Consider the following 24,649-nt stretch of genomic DNA (forward strand, 5'->3'; position numbering starts at 1 on the left):
CGTCCCTCGATGGGAGTTTCTGTCGTCCACAGGCACAGCCCGGGCCATGTGACAGCTGTGTCGAGTCCTTCATCACCATCGCCGGGGCACTTCACTACCCATAGATTCTTGCGATGAGCTGGAAGGGGAACCACCCCTGTGACGGGTGGCTCGGTGTCCACTGCGACAAGAGCGGCTCCATCACCGGTGTCAACCTTTGCCGCCTTTGGGCTCAACGGCACTATCCACCCCGCTTTCGATGACTTCAAGTCTCTCGTGGCGCTTCTTCTTGGAGGCAACAACATCACCGGCGTTGTACCGCGTTCTATTGCGGGATTGCCGTCTCTCAGGGTCTTGGACGTCTCCCACAACTCTTTGGAGGGCACCATGTCACGATTCCGAAGCACCATGACGATCTGGGCTGAAGGCAACCCGAACCTCACCGTCTCAGGCACCTCCCAGGCGTGCATCTCGAGCTTCGTTGTGGCCGCCATGACGGTCATTGTTGTTCTGTCTGTTTGATTAGATGGTCTTTGCGATGCTTAAGTACTTGCTTAATTAGCTGCTGTCTGTGATGATTATCTTAGGATCGGTACTCAGTGCTATGTTATCATTTATGCTTGTGCTGCAATTGAACTGAAAAGTAATGTCTCGGCCAGGGCCGTGAGAAGTTGAAAAAAATTGTTTGCTAGTATTTTCACATCTATGTTTTTTTTGAGGAATTTGGCAGTTTTGCTGCCAATATATTAAGTAGGAGAAAACAAATACAAATTCCTTGTTTTACAAGAGGTTGGGGTTAAGGTGTCCCACACCAAGCTAATACAGAACTAGTCAGGCTCAGGTTCCGGTGCTTTTTGAACATCGGCTGTCCAGCAGAAGGAGAAAGTCGGTTGCAATATATCTTTCTTCAGTGGATAAAAGAGCAGCTTCATTTAAGAACTTGCGCTCGAGGACTCGCCTGTTACACTCTTTCCATAGATTCCATGCAGTGTAGATTGCAGTGGATACATGTTTCTTGGGCAAGTTGCAGGTGTGCTCGTTTGACCACTCCATGATGGACTCAGTTTCTTGGGCATGAGTGGCCAAAGCAGGGGTGTCACTCCAGTTCGCAACCTGCTGCCAAACTGTTCTAGCATAGGAGCATTTCAGAATAAGGTGCAAAGGGGATTCATCTTCTTGATCACATAGGTTGCATGCATCATTACAGGGAATGCCATGAATCTCCAGATTGTCATTTGTTTGGATTCTTCCCCGAAGCCACAGCCACATGAAGAAACGACACTTGGCAGGAACCGGGGCCTTCCAAAGCTTATCAAATGGTAAGTGGTAGAAGGAACAAAGAAACTGGCAGTGGTACGAGGATGCAGCCGTGTACACCTGGGAGGGGTTCCAGACCCAGCTAATGGTGTCCTCAGTATCTGGTTGGAATGATACCTGCTTCAGACGTAGCCAGACTTGTGTGAGTTGTCGAAGCTCAGAAATCACTGACATCCTTTGCAGCCCAAACATCCAACCATGATCTGTAAGTGTGTGTGCAACAGAAATGTTCTTGCACTTAGAGAGCTTGAAGATGTCAGGAGCAGAGTAGCGCAGAACCTGCCCATCAAGCCATTGATCACACCAGAAACTGGTGTGCTGACCATTGCCAACCGTGACATATCTGGAAGCCGAGAAGAGAGCCAGCCAAGTCATCTTTGTCGCATGCAGGGGATGGAGGAGCAAGACCAAAGGCTTATCCTTATCAGTCCAGTCAAACCACTTCCAGCACAGTCGCAGGGCACGTCAAAATCTTCTGAGACCGAGTACGCCAAAGCCACCCCGAGCTTTGGCACGACACACAGTTTTCCAATTCACAAGAGCCATGCCACCCGCAGCGTCAGGTTTGGAGCGCCACAGAAAATTCCTTCTCAGCTTATCTATTTGTTTGATGATTCAGTTATCCAGCTTGAAAAGGGAGATGAGGTATACGGGGATTGCCGAGAGTACCCAGTTTATCAGCTGAAGGCGAGCATCACTAGATAAAAGCTTACCACACCAACGTTGCAGCCTAGGTACCAGTTTAACAAGAGTTGGCTGGATGTCCGTTCTTGTGATGTTCCTGAAGTGGAGAGGCAAACCCAAGTATTTGCAAGGAAACTGACTGATGGGAACCGGGAAGTTCTGTAGCAGCTCTTGGAGCTTAATATCATCACAAGCAATATGAAGAAGAACACTTTTCTGAACATTGGCCTTGAGCCCAGAGGCAGAACCGAAGAGCAGCAGGATTTGTTTGGTAGTTTGAATGTCTGCTGCCGAAGGAGACATGAACAGAGCCGCGTCATCGGCGTATAGGCTGACCCTGAGCTGAGATGGTGGCAGTCGTAGAGTGCTTAGAGCCCCAACAGAGCAGGCTTTGGCAAATAACATGTATGTTTTCCCTAGCAGTCTACAGGATAAAAAGGAAAGCCAAGTATCTTCAACAATCGTGCGAAGTTAGCATTGACTGCAAAACCTGCAAAATTATCATTCAACACTTATGTAGATGGTGGGCAAAACCCCCTTAACACTTTATGTAGAAACTATGCAGAGAGCTACAGAAAGCAATTTGCATGCAAAGTAAGAAAGCATCAATGGATTTGTTCTCTAACACAGTACCATTACCTAAGATCAGGAACATAACTGCAGATCTACCTCTATTCTAATGTGACAAAAGAAGCATCATGTCTCATGGGAGCAACCTATAAAGCAGTAAATAAGTTATGTTACAGTTAGATCGAATTATGTAGTACCGTTTTTCACTGGTAAAAGGGAACATATTAGTAGTTTGGAAAATATCAAGATGGAGGAGGATTACACTCATCTGAAAGGACATGCAAGTATAATTCACAACTATAGGCTGGGATCTTAACTAAATAGGCATGTGGGTACTCGCCGAACGAAACTGATAAACTGAACTAAAATATCATAGAAGACATAGCCAGGGATGGGGTGATCTTTGTTGTGAGGAGTTAGTTGCAAATAGGAAAGTGAGAAGGGTTAAAATGTAAATGTAGTTTGTATATACTGAGACAAGGAGGAATGAATCGGGAGATAAGGTTCTTCCAGAAATCCCTAGCTTCCCCCCTTAGCTTCCTGACTAGAGAAGAGAAATCCACAAAATCCAACAACATGGTGTCAGAGCAGGTGCTGTAGCCGCCGCCGGCGACCAAGGGAATGGTGGCGCTCCTTGCTGTGGTCGAGGAGAGAAGAGGAGTGCTTCTGGTGGTGGACTGGAGCGAATAGAAGGAGCTGCGGCCAGGGTGTGAGGCGGTGCAGCGGGTTGGAGTTGAAGCTGGTGGCTGTGCGACCTGGGAGTGGTGCTCCTGCTTGTAGCCTTGTGCAGGCTGCTCGAAATCGGAAGCCTCGGCAAGGGTGTCGCCGGCAGAGAGAGCCAGCGCACGGATTGTGTTCGGTTGGGGCAGCAGTTGGTGGAGATCCACTGATTTGGAGGAGAGCAGAACTGTAGGTGTGGAAGCAGGCTGGAGGTGCCAAGCAGAGGTGTAGGAGAGTGTTCCCTGGAGGTGGTTGCGTGGTGTTGCTGGGAAAGATTTGTGTCCAGGAGGAGGCAGGAGCTGCTGTTGTGTTGCAACAGAGAAAGAAGCACCAAAGGTCACAAGTGTGCTTGGTCCTGAAGCAAGAGGATTTCTGGGCTGCTGAAGACCGGGTCAGAGCAGCACATCAAGGAGAGGTTTGCAACGATGGGTGACAAGGATGCCGCTCCATCGGGAGTCACGGCAGGGGAGCTTGCAGCGGTGTTGCAAGCCATGGATGATAAATACAGATTGTTGTTCGAGGCTATGAGCAAGCAAGGAGGGAGTTCAAAACCAGAAGCAGAGGTCAAGGAGGAGGTTCATCCATTGCAAATGCCCCTGGTGAAGTTAGATGGGTCTGAAACCTATGCAAGTTGGGCAGAGCACGCAGAGACAATTCTTGTCTCAAGAAGTCTAGAGGGCTATATACATGGGGCAATTGAAAAACCAGCTGACGAGAACTCCAAGGAAGGCCAGAAGTGGAAGATGACCAACGCATTGGTGAGAGCATGGCTGCTGAGTTCAGTCTCACCTTAAATTGCTAAGCAGGTGGAAAGGATTAAGGAGGCGTCAGAAATTTGGCGGCTACTGAAAGGTACATATTCTGGAGTCGGTAATGAGATGCTTGCTTGTAAAATTCAGAAGGAGCTGCAGGGGTTGAGTCAGGGTGACAAATCAGTTGTGGATTATGTGTCCGAATTGAAGAGATTGTGGAGTGAGATTGATTACTTTGATCCAATTGATATGGAGTGTGGTAAGTGTATTGAGAAATTTAACAAGTGGACGGAAAAGAGACGTGTGAGGGACTTCCTAAATGGACTTCATTCTAAGTATGAAAACAGGAGGGCTGCACTGTATGGTAGCGGAAAGCTTCCTACACTGGAGCAGGCAATATCAGCTATCATTAGTGAGGAAACCAGATTGAAATTAGAGGCAGCCGGGTCAGTGATGCAAGGTATCATGCAGCGGCGATCAGCACTCTATGCAGTAGAGGGTGGAAATTATCAAAGGTTGGGATCAAATACAACTGAGAAGAAATGCTTCGAGTGCGGTCAGCCAGGACATTTGAAGTTTTCATGCCCTGAGTTAATGGGAGGCGGCAGAGGAAGAGGGCAGGACTGGCGTGGAAGAGGCCGTGGCCATGGGCTTGAAGGACGAGGCTACCGTGGGCGAGGTACACGCCCTGCTGCTAAAGCAAACACGTCGGTGATCACTGAAAATATCACCCAAACTATGAGTGTTGAGATGATTGCTGAGGATTGGGAGAAGTGGTGCCAATTCAAGGGGCTTTCTCTAGGTGACAAGACAACTGTTGAAGCGCCTACCTCTGCTGCCTTAGCAAATTTCGGTGGTAACAACTCTCACACTGTGATAGATAAGTCCATTGATGCACCATGGTTATTAGATTCAGGTGCATCTAGACATATGGCTGGTTCCTACAGAAATTTTATTGACTATACTCCTGATTTAAATAAGAAAACCGTTAAATTAGCTGATGGCTCCTCCCAAACCATTATGGGATCAGGAACAATTATGTGTAGCACTGATATGTCTTTGTCATATGTTTTGCATGTTCCCTCGTTCCCAATAAATCTGCTATCCATCAGTTGCATCACAGATGAACTTAATTGTGTTGTTATCTTCTTTCCATCATGGTGCTTGTTTCAGGAACTTGGGACTGGAAGAAGACTTGGGACGGGGATCATGCATGATGGACTGTATTATCTGGATAATAATATGCCACCTGTGGTTGCAGCTGTTGCGTCCCTTTCACCACTTGACGAATTCCTTCTTCACCACCGCAGGCTAGGACATATGTCTTTTGTCACCCTTGGTAGGCTTTATCCTGCTCTTTATAGTAAAGTTAACCAGGGGAGTCTAGTATGTGACGCTTGTCAATATGGTAAACAAACACGTAGCTCCTATACATCGTCTGATAATAGAAGTGACACGCCACTTCAAGTTATACATTCTGATGTGTGGGGTCCTAGTGGAGTTTCATCTTTAAATGGATATCGCTCGTTTGTTACCTTTATTGACTGTTGTACTAGAGTGACTTGGGTTTATGTGTTGAAGAACAAGAACGATGTGTTTGAATGCTTTGTTGATTTTCATAATATGATCAGAACGCAATATAATGCTTGTGTGAAAACATTTCGCACTAATAATGGCACAGAGTATGTGAACAAGGAATTTAATGAGTACTTATCCAGTTTTGGGATTATTCATCACACAACTTGTCCAGGTACTTCAGAGCAGAATGGTTTGGCAGAAAGGAAGAATAGACATCTTCTGGAAATCACTCGTTGCATAATGATATCTATGAATGTTCCTAAGTTTTTGTGGGGTGAAGCTGTAATGACAGCTGCTTACTTGATGAATAGAATGCCATCCAGGGTACTTGGTTATAAAACACCGTTAGAGTGTCTAACGGGTGAAACAAAATATGTGGTTCCACCTAAGGTCTTTGGGTGTGTTTGTTTTGTGAAGGATTACAGACCATCTGTTGGCAAGCTAGATCCAAAGGCGTTAAAGTGTGTATTCGTGGGGTACTCTGGTAAGCAGAAGGGATATAAATGTTGGTGTCCATCTGAAAGGAGAATGTTTGTGAGTATGGATGTGGTATTTAGGGAGCAGGAACCATTCTATGGTGAACCGACGGATTTAACTGATGTCTTCCCTGATTTGTTTGCTAATGAAAATTTAGATGCAGATTGTGAGACAGGGGGAGATAAGGAAGAGGAAGATGATGCAACATCAAGAAAGATGATAGTTGGGGTAATTCCAGTGGAAACAGAGCAAGAACGAAGACATGAGCAGCAGTATGATACATCAAGTGAAGCATTCCGGTGGCCAAAACCAAATGAGGAAAGGGGGATTCAGGTGTATACACGAAGACGTCGTATTGAGGAGGAAAGGACGCAAGTGTTGGAACCTGAGCCCGAGGCTTATGGGCAACATGGTGAGCAAGAGAAGGAGGCTGACCAACAAGATAATACTCAAGTTCAAACTAGTGATACTGGACCTTCCTTGGACAGTGCTAACATCTCTTCTCAATATGATGACCTTGATGTCCCAATAGCTTATAGAAAGCAACCACGAGCTAGTGCCAGAAAATTGCCCTCTAAATTGGATCCTTATAATGTCTCCAACTATGTCTCTTATGACATTGTTGGTCCTTCTTACAAGTCCTTTATTGCAGCGCTGGATTCTGCAGAACCCTTACCACGGGACTGGCAGGAGGCAAAATTAAACCCAAAGTGGAGGGCAGCAATGCTTGAGGAGATGTCTGCTCTCGACAAGAATAATACATGGGTAATTACTCCACTTCCTTGTAACAAGAAAGTGGTAGGTTGCAAATGGGTGTTTACCATAAAACATACACCCGAAGGGAAAGTAGATAGATATAAGGCGAGACTTGTGGCGAAAGGTTATAGCCAGACATATGGAGTGGACTATGATGAAACCTTCGCCCCAGTTGCAAAGATGAACACCATCAGAGCTTTAATCTCGGTGGCAGCAAATAACAAGTGGAAGTTGTTTCAGCTAGATGTGAAGAATGCATTTCTTCATGGAGATTTGAAAGAAGAAGTTTATATGGAGATTCCACCAGGGTTCAGTGGGCCTGAGACAATGGGTAAAGTGTGTAGATTGAAGAAATCACTTTATGGACTTAAACAGTCACCAAGGGCTTGGTTTGGGAGATTTCGCAAGGAAGTCTGCACTTTGGGTTTTCGACAAAGCAATGCTGACCATACCCTTTTCTTTAAGCACCAGGAAATAAAACTGTCGTATTGGTCGTATATGTTGATGACATTGTGATCACAGGGAATGATGATGTGGAGATAAAGAACTTGAAGAAAATGTTGGCGAAATCATTTGAAGTCAAAGACCTTGGCTTCCTCCACTTCTTCCTGGGAATAGAAGTAGCTTATGGAGCTCAAGGTATCTATCTTTCTCAAAGGAAATATCTGCTTGATCTTCTCGCTGAAACTAGGATGCTTGAAAGTAAACCAGCTGCCACACCAATTGAACCAAACCTTCGTATTACAGCCAATTCAGGAGAACCTGTTGATAGGGGGAGATACCAGAGACTTGTGGGACGTTTAATTTATCTATCCCATACTAGACCAGACATTGCATATGCCGTGAGCCTGGTGAGTAGATATATGCATGATCCTCGATCAGGTCATCTAGATGCAGTAAATAGAATTCTGCGGTATCTCAAAGGTTGTCCTGGAAAAGGAATTCTCCTTTCCAACCATGGGCATCTAGAAGTTGAGGGATACACAGACGCTGATTGGGCTGGGTGCTTGGATGACAGGAGATCCACTTCAGGTTATTGCGTCTTCTTGGGAGGAAATTTAGTCAGTTGGAGGAGTAAGAAGCAAAGTGTTGTCGCCAGATCCACGGCAGAAGCAGAGCTGCGATCCATGGCTTCAGGGCTATGTGAGTTGTTATGGCTTCGATTATTATTAACTGAACTTCGGTTGTTTAAAGGAGGACCACTCAGGCTCCATTGTGATAATCAAGCCGCAATCAACATTGTCAACAATCCGGTTCAGCATGATAGAACAAAACATATCGAAATTGATAGACATTTTATTAAGGAGAAACTTGATGAGGGAGTACTTCAAGTAGGTTTTGTTAAAACTGGAGACCAACTTGCTGATGTATTAACAAAGGGCGTGAGTGTTGTATCCTTCTTTAAGTTGTGTGGCAAGATGGGGCTCTTAGACATTTTCACCCCATCTTGAGGGGGAGTGTTGTGAGGAGTTAGTTGCAAATAGGAAAGTGAGAAGGGTTAAAATGTAAATGTAGTTTGTATATACTGAGACAAGGAGGAATGAATCGGGAGATAAGGTTCTTCCAGAAATCCCTAGCTTCCCCCCTTAGCTTCCTGACTAGAGAAGAGAAATCCACAAAATCCAACAACATCTTACACTGAAACATAGCACTAAAACATGTATCCATTTTGGCATCCAGCTACTTAGCACTATCTTCAAGCCATGTTCCGCATAATACATGGATGTGTATCTCCTCAGAATAATATCTGCGAAGCAAAGGTGCAAAGTTCAATGCAGTTATACTAAAATACACAAATTGATCTCATGCTGAAAAGAAAGAAATGAAACACGCAAAAAAGAAACTGATGTAAATGAATGTTGCACCCAAGAAAAAAGGAATTAATGGTACTGAACTTTTACTTGTTAATCAGCCTGTAGCATCTTCTAAAGAAATTTGGATTATCCTCGCCTCGAGCGTAATAAGCAAACCCTCTCTTTGTTACTAATTTCAGAAATGAGTGGAATCAACAATAATGGTGGGGATACTGGAATGTGGTAACTACAATGAAACTTGAGTTTCTTTCAGAAAAGACTAACTACAATGAAATTTGAGTTTCTTTCGGAAGGGAGTGGCGCGGGAGATAGTTTCACCTTTCTAACATACTTTCAGTTAAGTTTGGTACCCTCTGAACCCACCCAGAGCAAATAGCACTACAGAATATCCATGACATTAAAGTATCCAAACTGCTAAGAGTATGATGTGACGCTGTGGAGTCCATCTATTATTTGTACTACCAGAAATGCGTTAATTGGTCACATACACTAATTGTGTCACATGCTTTCTGGCAGCCTCTCTGAACAGCAATGACAACAATCCATGAAAAAGAGCACATCACCATTATGCAAACTGAATTTTTTTTCCTTACCAGAAACTGTCTGTCTGTGCCTAGACTGCATGGCCCATCACCAATGCCGCAAGGGTTTGATGGGGATATGGGCAATCTTGGGTGCATTGGTTAACTTGATTAAGATCCTGCTTGACCAAGTGTGCCTTCTTGAGCTGTGAAACGAGCACAATATGGACTTCTCTACTGCTGATTTTTTAACTGAATTTCACACACCAAACATGGAGCAACTTGTGTCAACAGCACTGCCTACCTGACCACCTGACCACCACATAAAAAATCAGTAATTACATCACTTACCAGGCATTTCATCAGGACCAGCGCAGCAAGACTGCAGCTTGATGGAAAGGTGGTGGAGCACCGGAGGCAGATCCGCAGATGCGTGTCTTATCCCCATCAGAGGCAACAGGAAGGACATGCGGCGACACGCGGAGTGGACCTACGGTGGCGCTGCTCGGTGCCGGTCGAGGAGCAGCGGCCCGCGGCTCCTCCCGTCCCGTGGACCTGCAATGGGACGGAGAGGAAGATGAGCAGCGGCGAGGCAGGAAGAGGAGCTCGCTCGCCGTATCGCCGCCGCTGACCCTTTTTTTTTTTGATAACTCGCTGACCGTTTATTTGGTCGAGAGGAAAACTACTATGGGCCGCTCCTGATTTCTGTGGCTGCTACGGGCTGAATTTGGAGAGGAAGTGATCCAGGCTCTGGGCCCAATTTTAGTGGGAAGGGAGGCCCTAGAAAGCAGAATTAGTTTTTCTAGAAAAGAAAAGGAACCGCATCATCAACATTGAAATCATACGTCACTCCTCGGATTTTGCTTTCTGTAAATTTAGCCATGAATTTAGGAGCTCGAACTTCGAAGCTCACAACTTAGCGAAGTATACTCTATCTCTCGGGGATGGCCACCATGTGTGGTTGGGACACCATAGAGACCTTCCCTCCGTCCCTGTAAACATTGTGACGAATTAATAAAAGCTTCATAAGGTTGTCTAAAAAAAGAATAATTAGATTACATTCAGTCCAAGCTTGCTCATGAATAATGGAATTTCAACTTTGAAGCTCATAATCTCATCAAGCATGCGTCTTTGCTAGGTATAGGTCGGGCTCTACCTTATAGCCCAATTATTTTACCTGTAAACATTACTATTACCTAATAAAGTTTGGTGTCACAATTCCTGAAAAATGAAAAACAGAATTGGATTACAATCAGGACCAGAACATGAGAACCAATCTGTGATTGGATGGTTACTAGAGCAATGGTACCCCAATCCCACAAGGGATCAGACCACATATTTTCACGCTTTGGTGTCTCCTAAAGGCAGAATATTCGTTTAGTGGGAGGCGACAGGGCGACATTCCTGTCGATAGCGATGCACATGTGTGAAGTGTCAGCTTAGTCTTTCGAATGTGTTCATAGGGGTAGAGTGTACGTGGATTTTATAGGGATGAGTGTATATGCATGTTTTGTGACGTCTGTGTCTATAAGAGACATCGGAGGGAACTAGACAACTACGTGGCCGGATGCTACATGGTTTAAAAAGTGTTCATGAAATTTAAAATGCATTCATCGAATTTTTAAAAGGGTGAACACTTCTAGCGAAGCGCAGCGATGGCGACCGGTGAGCGAATCTAAGTGTGGCGGGGGGTACATGGTGTCGACGGGATGGTGGCGGAGGCTACGGGTCCACACTAAAGTCAACGCCGACATGGATGAGGGCGAGCGAGGGAGCAAGGCTGTCGGGGGGGGGTGAGGCAATCTTTTGCTGAGAAGTTGCTTCGGACTTCTAAATTTGAGGCACATCCGAAGTGACTCCTAAATTATTGAGGAGAAAAACCGGTTGACGGTTCGGTTAGGTGCGGCCTAACTCCTTAAAATGATCTTTTGAAAAGTTAAGCCTCTTCAAGCTTCGGGAGGTTAGAGATAAGGACCAGCGACTCGCTAGAGATCGCCACATAAGGTGAACTCCTCTCTCTAAAATTGTTTCCATTCCTCTTCGTTAAACAAGGCCAAAAAATAAACATTTTTAGTGGTAACCAAAAAAATAACCGAGGTGGCCATACTCATAAAAAGGGTCGAGGCTTCTAATTGTTCATTTGGTCATTTCCAAAGGTGGCCAAATGTATCTATCCTGGCGTGCTGGCCCCATAGCATGTGCCCAACCCATGGTGGGGCTGACCGGACACATTTATAACCGGGTTGTGCCTGGACCGCGAGGATGGGCATGTGTGCTACACACCCTGTTTTTTTTCTAGATTTTTTTTCAAACATTAGCGCCCCCCCCCCAAAAAAAAAAAGTGCAGCACAAGTGTTGGCCCGACACATCCCGTGTATTAAGAGTGTCTGGGTGGGCGATGCCGAGTGACAGCTATTTTGTCGCGGGTACTTATTTTTAATAGGAATTGTGCTCTTTATCCTGTCACTAATGTTTATAATATGCCTATCACTATTAGTGACCATGCTCCCATTCTTGTCTCTACAGAAGGCAAGTTTAAAAAGCCTTTGCAAAATTTTAAATTTGAGAATTGGTGGCTTATGAAAGAAGATTTTCAACCTTGTGCAAAATCTGCTTGGCAAAGCACTGCTCATAGGCCTTTTTATGCAAGGACTAACCACCTTGCAGGAACATTGAAGGAATGGTGTAGAAAGAAAAAACCAATTAACCAGGAACTCAATCTATTGGAGGAGCAAATAAAAAATATACAAATGAAGCCGATGCAGGAACAAAATCATAAGCTTGAAGCATCTCTCATGAACAGGTATGAAGAAAATCTAACAAAGTTGACAGAATTTTACAGCCAAAGGGCAAAAAAACATTGGGCAACTAAAGGAGACAGGAACACAAGTTACTTTCATAATGCTGTCATCAAGCGCAGAAGAAAGAATCAGATTGTTTCAATTACAGATACTAATAATGTGACTCATTTTAATCCTGAAAAAATTGCTCATGTATTTGTGGACTATTTCAAACAAAATTTCCAGACTAATAATGCAGATCATGGAAGGCCATACCTACGAACTCAACCAGATGCTCATCAGCAAGATCCTACTACTAGTATTCCCGACAAGCAGGAGATTTGGCAGATACTAAATGAGATGAGAAGAAATGCTTCACCAGGCCCAGATGGACTAAATGTAGCCTTCTATATAGCAGCATGGGAATGGATTGGAGATGATGTAACTGATTTGGTAAGGAAATTCTATATCACAGGTATCATGCCTAGTCATATTAATAATACAAACATTGTCTTGATACCAAAGAAAATTGTTTGCAAGACTCCTGCTGATTTTAGACCTATTAGTCTTTGTAATGTTATTTACAAAATGATTGCAAAAACTTTGGCTAATAGGTTAAAGCCTCATCTCCCTGATTACATCCATCCCTCTCAGCAAGCCTTCATTCAAGGAAGGAGAATTAGTAACAATATCATTATTGCTCAGGAAATTACTCATTCTTTTACCCTGAGATCGTGGAATTCTCCTGCCTTTATGCTAAAAATTGATCTTGCTAAGGCTTTTGACTGTTTGCATTGGAGCTTCATTTTCTCTGCACTAACTCGTAAAGGACTTCATGATCATTTTATTAATTTAATCCATGCATGTATTTCCACTCCAATGTTCTCTGTCATAATAAATGGCCAATCGTATGCGAGATTCCGTAGCAGCAGAGGAATCAGACAAGGTTGTCCCCTCTCACCTTATCGTTTTGTTCTTGCCATTAATGAGCTTTCTATCTCTATGCAAGAGGCCATGATGTCCAAGCAGTTGACAGGTATTTCTCTTGGACCAAAATGCCCCTCAATTCATTCTCTCATGTTCGCTGATGACTTATTAGTCTGTGGCCAGGCCACCATCCAAGAAGCAACTACAATGAATCAAATCATCCAATCTTTCTGTACACAATCTGGTCAAACTCCAAATTGGAGCAAATCTGCTATTCTATTTAGCAAAGGAGTTGACATCAACACTCAGAATGCCATCAAGAATATCTTTCATGTTCCTACTATAGATCAAAAATCCATTCACTTGGGACATCCTCTCATTCTTCCTGCCAAAGACAGGGCATTTGCCTACAACTTTGTCATTGACAAATTCAAGGCCAACTTCCTAGCTACAAAGCAAATAAACTCTCGCATGCAGGAAGACTCACCCTAATTAATTCTGTTTTTGCTTCAATCCCTGTTTATTATATGTCTAACATTCTTTTTCCTAAGAAATTCCTGTCAAAGCTTAATGCTATCATTAGAAATTTTTGGTGGACAGGGATAAAAGAAGAAACCAGTGCTAAATCTCTTTGCCTTAGAGCCTAGAAGGACATATGTTCCCCTAAGAATGAAGGTGGATTAGGTATCAAGAACATGCAAGCCACTAACAGAGCTATGATTCTATCTGCTGCTTGGAGAATAGTGGAACAACCCAACAGTCACATTTCCAAAGTCCTTCAATCTAAATATTTTCCTGATACTTCCTTTTGGAGAGCCAACCATAATGTTCCTAAATCTGCTTTTTGGACAGTTATTCTCAAAGTTAGACCTATGCTCATCAACAACTCTTTTTATCAACTTACCGAAGGGAACATATCTATTTGGAGCTCTCCCTGGTATAAAGGCTGGAGCACAATCTACGATCATCTGATTATCCAAGATAGTCATTTTGTTTACCCTGCAATAGTCAGAGACCTTTGGCTGCCAAATCAGAAACTTTGGAATACTAATCTTATTTGCAACCTTTTTTATCATGATACTGCTGCAGAAATAATCCAAACGCCCATTATCCAATCCGACGGAGAAGATCTTTTGTGTTGGAAACTAACTCAAACAGGACAATTCAACTCCAAAAGTGCTTATAAATTATGCCTACAGGTGATGCAACAGGAAGGAGAGCCGCAGCCAAGGGTCATTGCAGACAATACAAAAGCCCTTTTAAAGCAGATATGGAAGGCCAAAGACATTGCACCGAGGGTTCAAACATTTGCATGGAGGCTAATTAGAAAAGCGCTTCCAACAGGTAAAAGAGCAGGTAAATATTCGAAGCATATAGATAAAGAATGCTCAAGATGCAGTGCTGAAGAAGATGAACAACATATCTTTTTTACTTGTCCTTATGCTAGAGCAGCTTGGTTTGCAAAACCATGGTACATTAGAATGGACAACTTTATTAGTAATTCCACTTCAATCATCACCATTATTTTAAATCTGCTCAGTTCAGACCATCCTCATGCAAGTTTAACCAATATTTTCACATTCATGTGGTGTCTATGGAAAGTTAGAAATGAGAAGCTTTTCTAAAGGAAAGAAGGCTCCCCTGTACAGGTCTCTTTTGCAGCACAAGCAATTACAAACTCTTTTAAATTAGAAACAGATCATAATAATCTATGCAAGAATAAGATACCTATGCAGGACAAAAGGGAGGAACTAAGGCAGGGAAACACAATTGATGCATCCAAGCTTTCTACACAAAACACATTCTTCACAGATGCAGCATGGAATCTACAGGGGAGCCAAAACGAAAATGAAGGAGCACAAGCAGGAATAGGTGTCTACATTCAACTTAAGCAAGGTTACTCAAAACTTCAAGCATCAATTTCAGCCACAGGGATGACAGCTAATTCAGCTGTTCAAGCGGAAGCACTGGGTCTAAAGTTGGCAGCAAATCTTTTGGAATCTCTGCACATTCAGGAAGCTGCGGTGCTAACAGACAACCTCACCGTGGCAAAAGCTGCAGCAGCAAGATCGCCAAGGAAGGAACCAGGGAATTGGCAGATAAGAAGCTATATAGCAGACTTTTGTGCAATGACAGAGTTCAAGAACATTCAGGTCTACCATGTTAACAGAGATCAAAACAGCATAGCGCATGAAGCTGCAAGGTTAGCAATCACACAGGATCATGTAGCTTCTCCTATCCATAGGTTTAGTTGCACTAATCCTGTTCATACTAGAGGGCATTGTCCCCTGCTTCAGAGATTAATGCACACTCAAATGCAGGGATTTGTACTTTTACGTGTAAATTGTTTCTCAGATTAATGCAATAGTATGGGCGCCTGGTGCGCCATTTGTTTGTTCAAAAAAAAAATAGGAATCACCACTGGACGACACAGTAATGGGCTGGCCCGTTTAGCTGCGTCGATCGCTGGCTTCCCTCGCGCCGGGTCTAATAGGTGTGTTCGTCGGTTCAATCTGATTTTCTTCTTTTCCTTTTCCGTTGTTTTTCATTCAGTTTTCCTTTTTTTTGCCAGTTTTCTTTGGTTTTTTTCTTCATTATGTTTCGGTTTTTCCTTTGTTTTTGCATCTATTTTCTTTGTTTTTTAGTTTAGTGCTTTCTTCTGTTTTCTCTTTTTTCTTTGTTATTTTTTCAGTTTCCTTTGTTTTTGACGGTATTCTTCAATTTTTTCTTCTTGTTTTGCACTTTTGATTTTCTTTGTTTCTTTCTTGCTTCTTTTTGTTTCTTCGCTTTCCTTTTTTGTTTTTTCTCGGTTTTCTTTGTTTTTCTAAACATGTCTACTTTTTTTTTCTTTTTCCAACACATGCCTACTTTTGTACATTTTTTTTGTAGACATGTAAAAAAATTATAGACATTTAACTTTTTTCAAATACATATTTAACATTTTTTGCAAAACAATATGTTCGAAATATATTAACATTTTTCAAATACATGTTGAAATATTTTTCAACTGATAAAAACATTTTTGCGTACACATGACTAACATTTTCGTAGACATGATGGACATTTTTTGCACATGATTAACATTTTTTCGCATACATGATAAACATTTCTAGTTTTTTCATTAATGTTATACATTTTTTGTATACATTAGAAACATTTTCTGTACATATTTAATATTTTTCAAATACAAGATTAACCTTTTCTTAATTTGATGTAAAGGGTTTTATTAATATACATATTTTTAATTAGAATATTTCGAACATAAACATAATTTAAAAACGAAAGTGGTAGTTTGAAGGGAAAGCTAAAAAAAATGAACACGTACGATGTCATCTTGACGTTAGCGTGACGCTGCAAGTGGTTACTGGGCCGGCCCTTTTCGGTCTCGCTGCTGGCGGCACATAGCCGCGCCCGCCGTGCCGTTCTGATAATTTCAATGGGCCTTTCTGATCGCATGTGGCCTTCTCCCTGTCTCTATAAAAAAGCTCTTCCATTCCCAGCCGTCAGATACAGTGTTCCGGCGCGAGGCGAGTGGCCGACGTACGCGCCGTCGCCTCCTTCCACATCCGCGGCGAGCCGCCAACGAGGTACCGCTCTTCCCGCCGCACGCGCACCGCTCTTCCGGTCCTTCTCGTTTGATGTATGGTTTCTGTGTGTGCGCCGAATCTTGCCCTAGATTACTGCTGAAATTGTTAGTCGCGTCCTTCTTGATTGATCTAGTTTCCGATCTGAGTATAAAACTCTCTCTGACGGGTGTCTAATCTGAACATCGGACTGAAAGCTTAATTTTCTTGCACCTTGTTTCGCCAGAGTCTCAGTTGCTTCCTAGCCCATTTGTGTGTATGTACTCTGCGAGCTGTTGGACTGATTCCTTGCACATTGGACTGAACATTGGACTGATTCGTGACGTGTTTTTTATATGAAATGTAAATATGGCAGTACTTAAAATGCGACTACTGTTTTTGTTTAGTTGGAAGAGAGAAAAAGAGAGAAGGGACAATGTTACTGTCCTTTTCCACATTTTTGTTTCTCACGTTCTAACAAGTACTTCTCTAAAGGATCGGTATGATGCAAAACAATAGAAATAAGACTAACAATTACGTCCTCATGAGGTAAATCTTTAGCATGATGCTGTTTGGTGAACCTAGAAATATTAAATTCATGAAACTAAACTTTAAGTTTCTACTTAACACAATCAATCACAACACCAACATTATTTAAGAAGGGTCTATCAAAAATTATGGGACAAAAAAAATATCTTGTTTAGATCCAAATACTAAGAAATCAGCAGGATATTTGATCTCACCACAAATAACTCAGCATCTTTAACAATCCCAAGAGGTAAACTATTTGCAAGCTTAATAGTAACATCAATCTCCTCTATCTCAACATGTGAAATATCATGCATTACTTCTTGGTAGAGAGAGAAAGAAATAACACTTATACTAGCATCCATATCATAAACCATGATAACAATGATCACCAATCTTAACAGAAACAACGGTCATGCCAACAACTCTAACATATTTATCTCTTTCATCTTTATGATGCTTAGCGATTCTAGAAGCTTGCTCACAAAAATAAACAAACATGCCCATCAACCTTTTCAACCAAAAGATCTTTAACCATGGCTATTGAAGGTTCAACTTTAATATGTTCAGAATGTTTAGGTGCCTTATTATGATTTTTATTAATCGTAGTTGTAGCCCTAGAGTGCTCCTTAATTGTAGTAGGAAAATGAGGCTTTTTCAATGTAAGCACTAGGCACAATAGGATTAACAGTATAAGCTTGTATTTCAGTATTAGCAATGATAAGCTCCTTACAAATATCTTTAATGGGTTCATGATATTTAAACCATTTCTCCTTAGAGAGATCAACATGTGAAGCAATAGATTAACAGAAGTTGACAACTATCTCAAAATCAAGTCAATATTTTGCACTAAGCTCATGAAAAAGGGGGAAAATATCTGGTGCACCGGAGCTTGTGGTGCTACCAGTGCACCAAACTCACATTGCGCATTTAAAATGTTTAAAAAATTCTGAAAAAATTTTAGCACACTCATACAACATCAATGTAGGTTGTCACAAAATTTCAAGTTAAAATTCAAAACATAACTTGAAAAAAAAATAACAAATTCAATACTGAATAGTACATAACATAACTTGGGCTTTAGATTTGGCCTATTATCACACTGATGTCAAATTTGTCATTTTTGTATCTCAAAAAATATCTCAAATTTTTACACGAAATTTTGTGACGTCAAACATTGATGTTGCATTAATGCGATAGATATTTTTGAGAATTTTTAAAACATTCTATTGCATCCGGTGCACCGGTAGCACCACAAGTGCGGGTGCACCGGATACATTCCCCATGAAAAAGCATCAGTTTCAACAAAAGAATTAACACAATCATATTCAAGATTTAGACCTGACTCTTTACCTTTGTCAACTTCTCAATCTTCAGCATTGCGTTTAATTCTTTTAATAATATCTTATTTAAAATCATTTTGGGTACTCGTAAAAGAACCAACTGAAGAAGTATTAAAATTTTCCTTATTGCGAAGAGAAAGCCTAGCATAAAACTTATGAATAATACGAGAGCTCATGATTGGGGCATTTGAGCATTAAGTCCTTAAGCCTCCCCCAAATCTGAGAGATACTTTGTCCATCACGAGGCAAAAATTATAGATAAAATTTCGATCACAATGAACCAGACGCATAGGATAGAATTTGTTATGGAATTCCAGTTTCAGTCAATTCCAGTCCCACCAGTGTGGATTATCCAATAGGCTAAACCATGCCAAACCATTGCTCCAAAGATAAATGGAATATCTTCTTCTTTACTTCATCCCTTGATAACCTGCAAACTTAAATATTCCACAAAGTTCATATATAACAAGCAAGTGCATATCATGATGAACCGTTCAATTTTCTGCATAATGGTTAGTGTGCAATTGTTCCAAAATACCAAGAGGAATCTAATAATAGATATTTTCAGCATGTGAGGGTTCCTTCCTAACCACTTCAACATGTGCACATGTCACCCCAAACAAGCCTCTCAAAGGATTGTTTTTCATAGTAGCAAATGAGAATAAAAATTAGCACGCACGATAAAAGTTTTCTTACCAAATTCAACTTACAAGCGCGTTACATTCCCCGGCAATGGCACCAGAAAAGAGTTTTGATGACCTAAAAATAGAGGGGGTAAATTATAGTCCTTTCGATAAGTAAGAGTGTCGAACCCAATGAGGAGCAGAAGAAATTGACAAGTAGTTTTGAGCAAGGTTCCACTACAAATGATGTAAGATAGTTTTGATAGATAATTTGGTAGCAAGATAAATAGTCGCGCGATGATAGACGCCAACCGACCGGTCTAATGTTTGGTCGGTCGCCTAGCAGCCCTTGATCTAGTTTGTTAGCAGCCGCACGATAGCCCTTGATTGAGTCAACGCACACACCTTTTTCTGCCCATCTCTGCAGTAAGCAACTCGAGAAAAACAACAACTCTGCTCGACCATCCACCGCGCTAATGACGCCTCCTCCACCCCACCTACCACTATCTCCCGCGCATGCTTCTTCTGCGGCACCGGTCGACTCACCGGCGGCAGCATAACGATCCCTGTGGTCACTGGTTGCAGCAAAATCAAGGCGTGATTCCAGCAAAAGAATGGCATGTTTCCAACAAAACATAACATGATTTCGCAAAAACAATGGCGCTTGTCAGAGAAAAAGCCACACAAAAATGCATGGTTCCAACGAAACTAGTGTATGATTCCAACGAAAGAAACCATTGGTTCCAACAAAAACAATGCTTGTCGCCAATGGGTCATAGTAAAAATTATGGTTGGTACTAGCAAAACAAGAAGCCGGTCGCAACAAAAAATGTTGTCATGGTCGTTGGTTCCAGCAATCCAGCACGCAGCCAGTTGTAGTAGCTTTCCAGCGCTGGTGACCCCTGGTCCTAGCAATACGTGCAGCTGGTCCCGACAACGCGTGGCACCGGTTGTAGCATGGCCGCTCGCTAATTGTAGCATGCGCCCTCGTCGACTGAGGAACAAGGGTGTGCCATGACCACGAGGGCCATGGCGCCCTAGCCTCCAACGCTGGCGATCTCGCCTACGAATCAAGCAGGGCGCATCTCTCCCCCCCCTCGAGCAGCGGCGCTCATGGAAAGGACATGAAGAGGGTGTGGGTTAGCTAGTTGGAGATGCGCTGGAATAGAAGAGATGTGCTAACAGATTGGGGAACGAGAAGGAATAAGGCCGTCGTTGCTTGGAACATGAGGCCCAAAGGGGGACGCGTGTAACAGCCACGCTCTATCGCATGACGCCCGCAGTGGCGTACGACCGGCCCAACGTTCGGCCGGCCAGCCAACGTAAAACGTTTCCCTAAATAGTAACAAGGTAGCAAGTAACAAAAGTAGCAAGGTGCAAGAAGTGGACTAATCCTTGGTTGTGCTAAGAACAAGCCGATGGTGTTTCTTCTAGTTACTAAAATGCTCTTGAGAACACATGGGGATATGGCCAAATTACTTTCACCACGGTTCATTGAGTTAACGTTCATTGCGTAATAGGTGTTGTGTGGGTGGACCAGAGCTAAGGTATTGTCCTAACTTGAACAAATACCTACTGATTATACCCTCCATGCAAGCATCCACAACTATTAGAGAAGTAATTAAGATGAATCTAATCACAACATTAACTAGTTGAATCCAAAATCTTGAAAAGATCACTTTGGTTATCCTCGTGGCTACTACTCTTTTTTTCCTCCTTGTTTGTGCATCAACTTGCAACCCTGAAAAGATCACTCTGTTTTTTCTTTTTCTTTAAGTTTTCTTTGGCCATTTTTCTTTGGTTTTACTCCTTTTCCTTTTTTGGCCGTTTCTTATTCGCGAACTTTTTCTTGAAAATCCACATTTTTTTCAAATCCATGTTTTTTTTAAAATCATGATTTTTTTGAATTCGATTTTTTTAAAATCATGTTTTTTTTCAAATTTAATGTTTTTTTTTTCAAATTCATGAATATTTTTTGAATGCATGATTTTTTTTCGAATTTAAGATTTTTTTTGAAGTTTCCATGAACTTTTTTGTGAAAGTTAACAGTCAACAACCTGGTTAGTAGTCCATGGTCGTGGTCAACAATTAACTAGCGACTATTCACAAAAAAAGAACAGTAATCTAGCAACCTTTTTTAGAATTGTTAATTTTCTTTTGAGGGGGTGTTACCAAACTTTATTCAACGGAAATTGATAGTGGCAAGTACATAAAAGCTGGAGAATTGTTAACTAGCGACCTGGGATCGAGGGACGAGCCACCCGAGCGAGCTCGTGCTTAATGGGCCGGCCAATTAACCTTCTGCATGGGCGCCCGATCCTGGAAACTTTGGGCTTTTCGATCGCTGGTTGTTTTTCCTTGTCGCCGCATGGGCCTGCAGCCCTGGTGAGCGTCGCCGCCGATACCATAAAGCGTGCTATAACCACTAAAAAAAATAAAAATAAAAATACAGCGTGCTATAAGCACCTCCGACGCACGCGCCGTCGCCTCGCCTCCTTCCAGATCCGCGGCGAGCCGGGAACGAGGTGCCTTCCCGCCGCGCGCGCCACACGCGCACCGCCCTTCCTTCTCTTCTCGTTTGCTATCTGATCTGTTATGTGTGGTTTCTGTGTGTGATGAAGTGTGCCGAATCTTGCCCTAGGGTCTGATGAAATCGTTGGTCGGGCCTTCTTTGATACGTTTGCGGTCGACTAAAGCTGATTGTAAATCCCTAGATAGATTATTGCTGTCGCGTCGTTCTTGATTGATCTGATTTCCGATCTGTAAAACTCTCTGTGACGGTTCTCTAATAAAGAGCTAATGTCTCGTCCCCTCTCCTCAAGTTTTACTGATTTTCTTTTTCTGACCGTCGATTCCAAGTTTGAAATAGCTATCTGCTTTAAGATTCCAAGCTGTTCTTCATGTCAAAATGTCGAATCCGAACCTTGGACTGAAAGCTTAATTTTTCTTGCACCTTGTTTTGTCGGCGCAGTATTTAGTCTCGGTTGCTTCCTAGCCATCTGTGTGTATGTACTCTGCGAGTTGTATATACGCACTGATTCATGACGTGTTTCTTATATGAAAGTAAATATTATACTCAAAATGTAACTACTGTTTTTTGTTTAGTTAGTAGTCGTTCCTTGCATGTGAAGATGTCTCGTTGTGCTTCAGGTGGCATCAACAGGGCAATTTAGTTATTCATGGGAGTCATTAACCAGTGAATATCGTTTATACTTGTTCAACTGTAACATCAAATTTAGACAGGACTTTTGCGGCCCTTCATTTCACACCTAGCATTGTTACATTTCAGGATTCACAGAGTAAATACATCGTTTTCTGTTTGCACCATATGTTTTATGTCTCAGTGATCCGCGACCCATTTTAGAGAGGACTCATTTTATCTCAGGGTCATCCTGGATTTATTTCAGTGGCCCCTGCATAATAAACTTGTTTGGAACATAATTTGAGATTAAACTTCCTTGTTTCAGGAAAACAAAAGGATGGAATTGAAATTTGATGCACTGTGGAAAAGGGACTTACTTGCCCTGAGCAAATACAACGTTAATGGTAAAGTTAAAGCAATTACAGTAAGAAATGATTATCCGGACTACCCTGTCCCTTATTTTCAAGTTACTGAGGGTTTTGATTTGAAAAAGGTTAAGAAGGTATGATAACTATCCATCTGTGTGATGTTTCTCTCCCCTTATTTACTTTCTTTCCCACTGCTGACTCTTGACATTCTCTCTTCAGCTTATGCTAGAAAGGGATGTTGAGATCGCCAAGTCCATAGCAAACGACATAATCATCCCAGACCCTGCTCCCCAAGTTTGTGTTACCTTCATTCACATAATTTGATTGATGGCTCATTCCATTATATTAGTTATTGTTTAACCCGGTAGTATTATAGGGTACTTAAGTCTACTAAAACAATATGTTTGTTACCTTGGATTGGAGCACGTGGATTCACATGCCTGAACCATGCTAGCTTTAGATCCCCTTACTTTCTCCTCCCTCCTTGTTGGTGCCTCATGTTTGGTTTTATCTTTATGCTTGGGTTGTTGTTCTCATTGTTGTTGTCATACATGCACCCTCCATAGACCACAAGACAGTTTATTTTGTTGTGCTTTTAATGGGATAACTGACGCCTTTCACCTTTTTCAATTGTGACGGACTCATCTAGTGGGTGGCTGATAACTTCTTGGACAAATATGCCGAATTGGAGCCCATCCTTGTAAAGGATAGTGCCTGGTGCTTCCTCCGACTCTTCCAAAACTGTAGAGGCCGGGGCATGTCATCGGATCTTACCATCACCGCACAAACCTTAACCTTCATGGTCAGTTTCAATGCCCTGCGATGTGCAAAAGTTGTATTGGAGGGCATGGCACCTGAGCTCTATGGGATGCACGCCAATCCCAACTGCATAAACAAATTTGGATACTTTGCGCTCCACGAAGCTGCTGAAAGGTTCTCTGTGGACATGATCAAGCTGCTTTTACGCCATGGTGCATCGCCCAATGTGCGCACAGTTCGCAATGATGTCATTTTTGATGTCATTGAGAATCTACTCCCGCTCCATGTCGCAGTTGAGAATACTTGCCTCCATAAGTATCTGGAGGACAATCTGGAGGACAATCTTTCTCACAACCAGAGTCATCTGGATTATATCTACAAGCTTATTCATCTGCTGTGTCTACCTGAGATGGTCTGTTTCATTTCCCTCCCTATATGTATTACTACTTTTGCAGCATGACACAAAGAGTAACTGTGGTCATACCATAAACCCGTGACAGGTTATAATGAAATTAGTGATACTAAGTGCTGGGCATCCTTTCATCTCAACTTGTTAGAGAGTGTAAAGTTTTTGTTTGTTGATCCTTTTTTGTCTTACTTCATGTCTTCCGTATGTTCTTATAGTAAAGGATAAAAAGTCATCAATAAAATATATAAAAAGTGTTGCTAGTTATTAATGTTATTTTCTTTGCCTTGGAGATTGTCCCTAATCCATATTTACTTTGATAGGAGGAAACATGGCGATACACAGAAAGTTTATTCAACATTACTTGCTTGCATATGAATGCTAAATGGACTTTATTTTTTGTTCGTTGTTGTTTTACAGAAGGTCTTCTTGGACACAACTAGACTGCTTGCAGAAAAAACAAATAATGTACTTCAAGAGCTCTGGAATTACATTGAGGATGGAAAAATTATCCAGTCTGCTGTTCTACTACTGGCTGCTCAAGAGCAGATCCGTGGGGGCAGTTCTTCCAAGATAAATGGCAGTAGTAAGAAAAATGGGTTTGACATTATCAATAAATGTATAATGAGGCGTTCATTTGCCTTGAGATGGGAGAAAGGTTCACATGCAACGGCACCGGAGCTTCTGGAGGAAAGGAAGACACTTACTGATTGCGCATGGCTGCTTGTTGATGTAATTTCCCATGCCGGTGAAGATCTTTCTGCATACATTCAAACGCATTCTGAGGTAAGCGTTTTTGGTATGTTGTGGCCGCAGTGCCTCAGATGCCTTTTACTTAATATTTGTATTTTTACTATTGTTAGTGCTGTTGTTTAAAAAAATACATGCTCTAGTCTTAGCAGGAAGATAATTCTCACCTCAACTGAAAATAAAAATGTTATACTCCCTCCGTCCCGGACGGAGGTAATACTTGCTCTGTCTTGCCAAGAAGATAGTTCTCACCACAAATAAAAATAATAATGTTATACTTGCTCCGCCTGCG

The 24,649-nt window shown here is 42.2% G+C and overlaps 2 protein-coding genes across 8 annotated transcripts in view; both read left to right on the forward strand.

Annotated features, from left to right (window-relative positions):
• The first annotated feature begins 9,757 nt into the window (after positions 1 to 9,757).
• Positions 9,758 to 14,718, forward strand: LOC123087194 (uncharacterized). Its single transcript, XM_044509129.1, has 2 exons — positions 9,758 to 12,401; positions 14,075 to 14,718. Exons 1-2 carry the CDS (start codon positions 11,649 to 11,651, stop codon positions 14,498 to 14,500), a joined length of 1,179 nt encoding a protein of 392 aa, XP_044365064.1. The 5' UTR covers positions 9,758 to 11,648; the 3' UTR covers positions 14,501 to 14,718.
• A 1,653-nt stretch (positions 14,719 to 16,371) lies between these two features.
• The window catches only part of LOC123087195 (uncharacterized), a 16,550-nt gene continuing 8,272 nt past the window's right edge, over positions 16,372 to 24,649 (forward strand). For 6 of the 7 annotated variants that reach the window (XR_006441267.1, XR_006441268.1, XM_044509131.1 and 3 more), the window contains exons 1-5: positions 21,316 to 21,457; positions 22,400 to 22,576; positions 22,662 to 22,736; positions 23,092 to 23,613; positions 24,028 to 24,393. Coding sequence is in view for 5 of the 7 variants with exons in the window: in XM_044509131.1 (XP_044365066.1) it covers positions 22,412 to 22,576; positions 22,662 to 22,736; positions 23,092 to 23,613; positions 24,028 to 24,393 (1,128 nt within the window). In the remaining 2 variants the exon portion in view is untranslated. Of the gene's footprint in view, positions 16,463 to 21,315; positions 21,458 to 22,399; positions 22,577 to 22,661; positions 22,737 to 23,091; positions 23,614 to 24,027; positions 24,394 to 24,649 lie in introns of those variants that run through there. The other variant, XM_044509133.1, reaches the window with a different exon arrangement.

Source organism: Triticum aestivum, chromosome 4A (genome assembly GCF_018294505.1).
Source record: "Triticum aestivum cultivar Chinese Spring chromosome 4A, IWGSC CS RefSeq v2.1, whole genome shotgun sequence".
In the NCBI taxonomy this organism is placed as follows: domain Eukaryota; kingdom Viridiplantae; phylum Streptophyta; class Magnoliopsida; order Poales; family Poaceae; genus Triticum; species Triticum aestivum.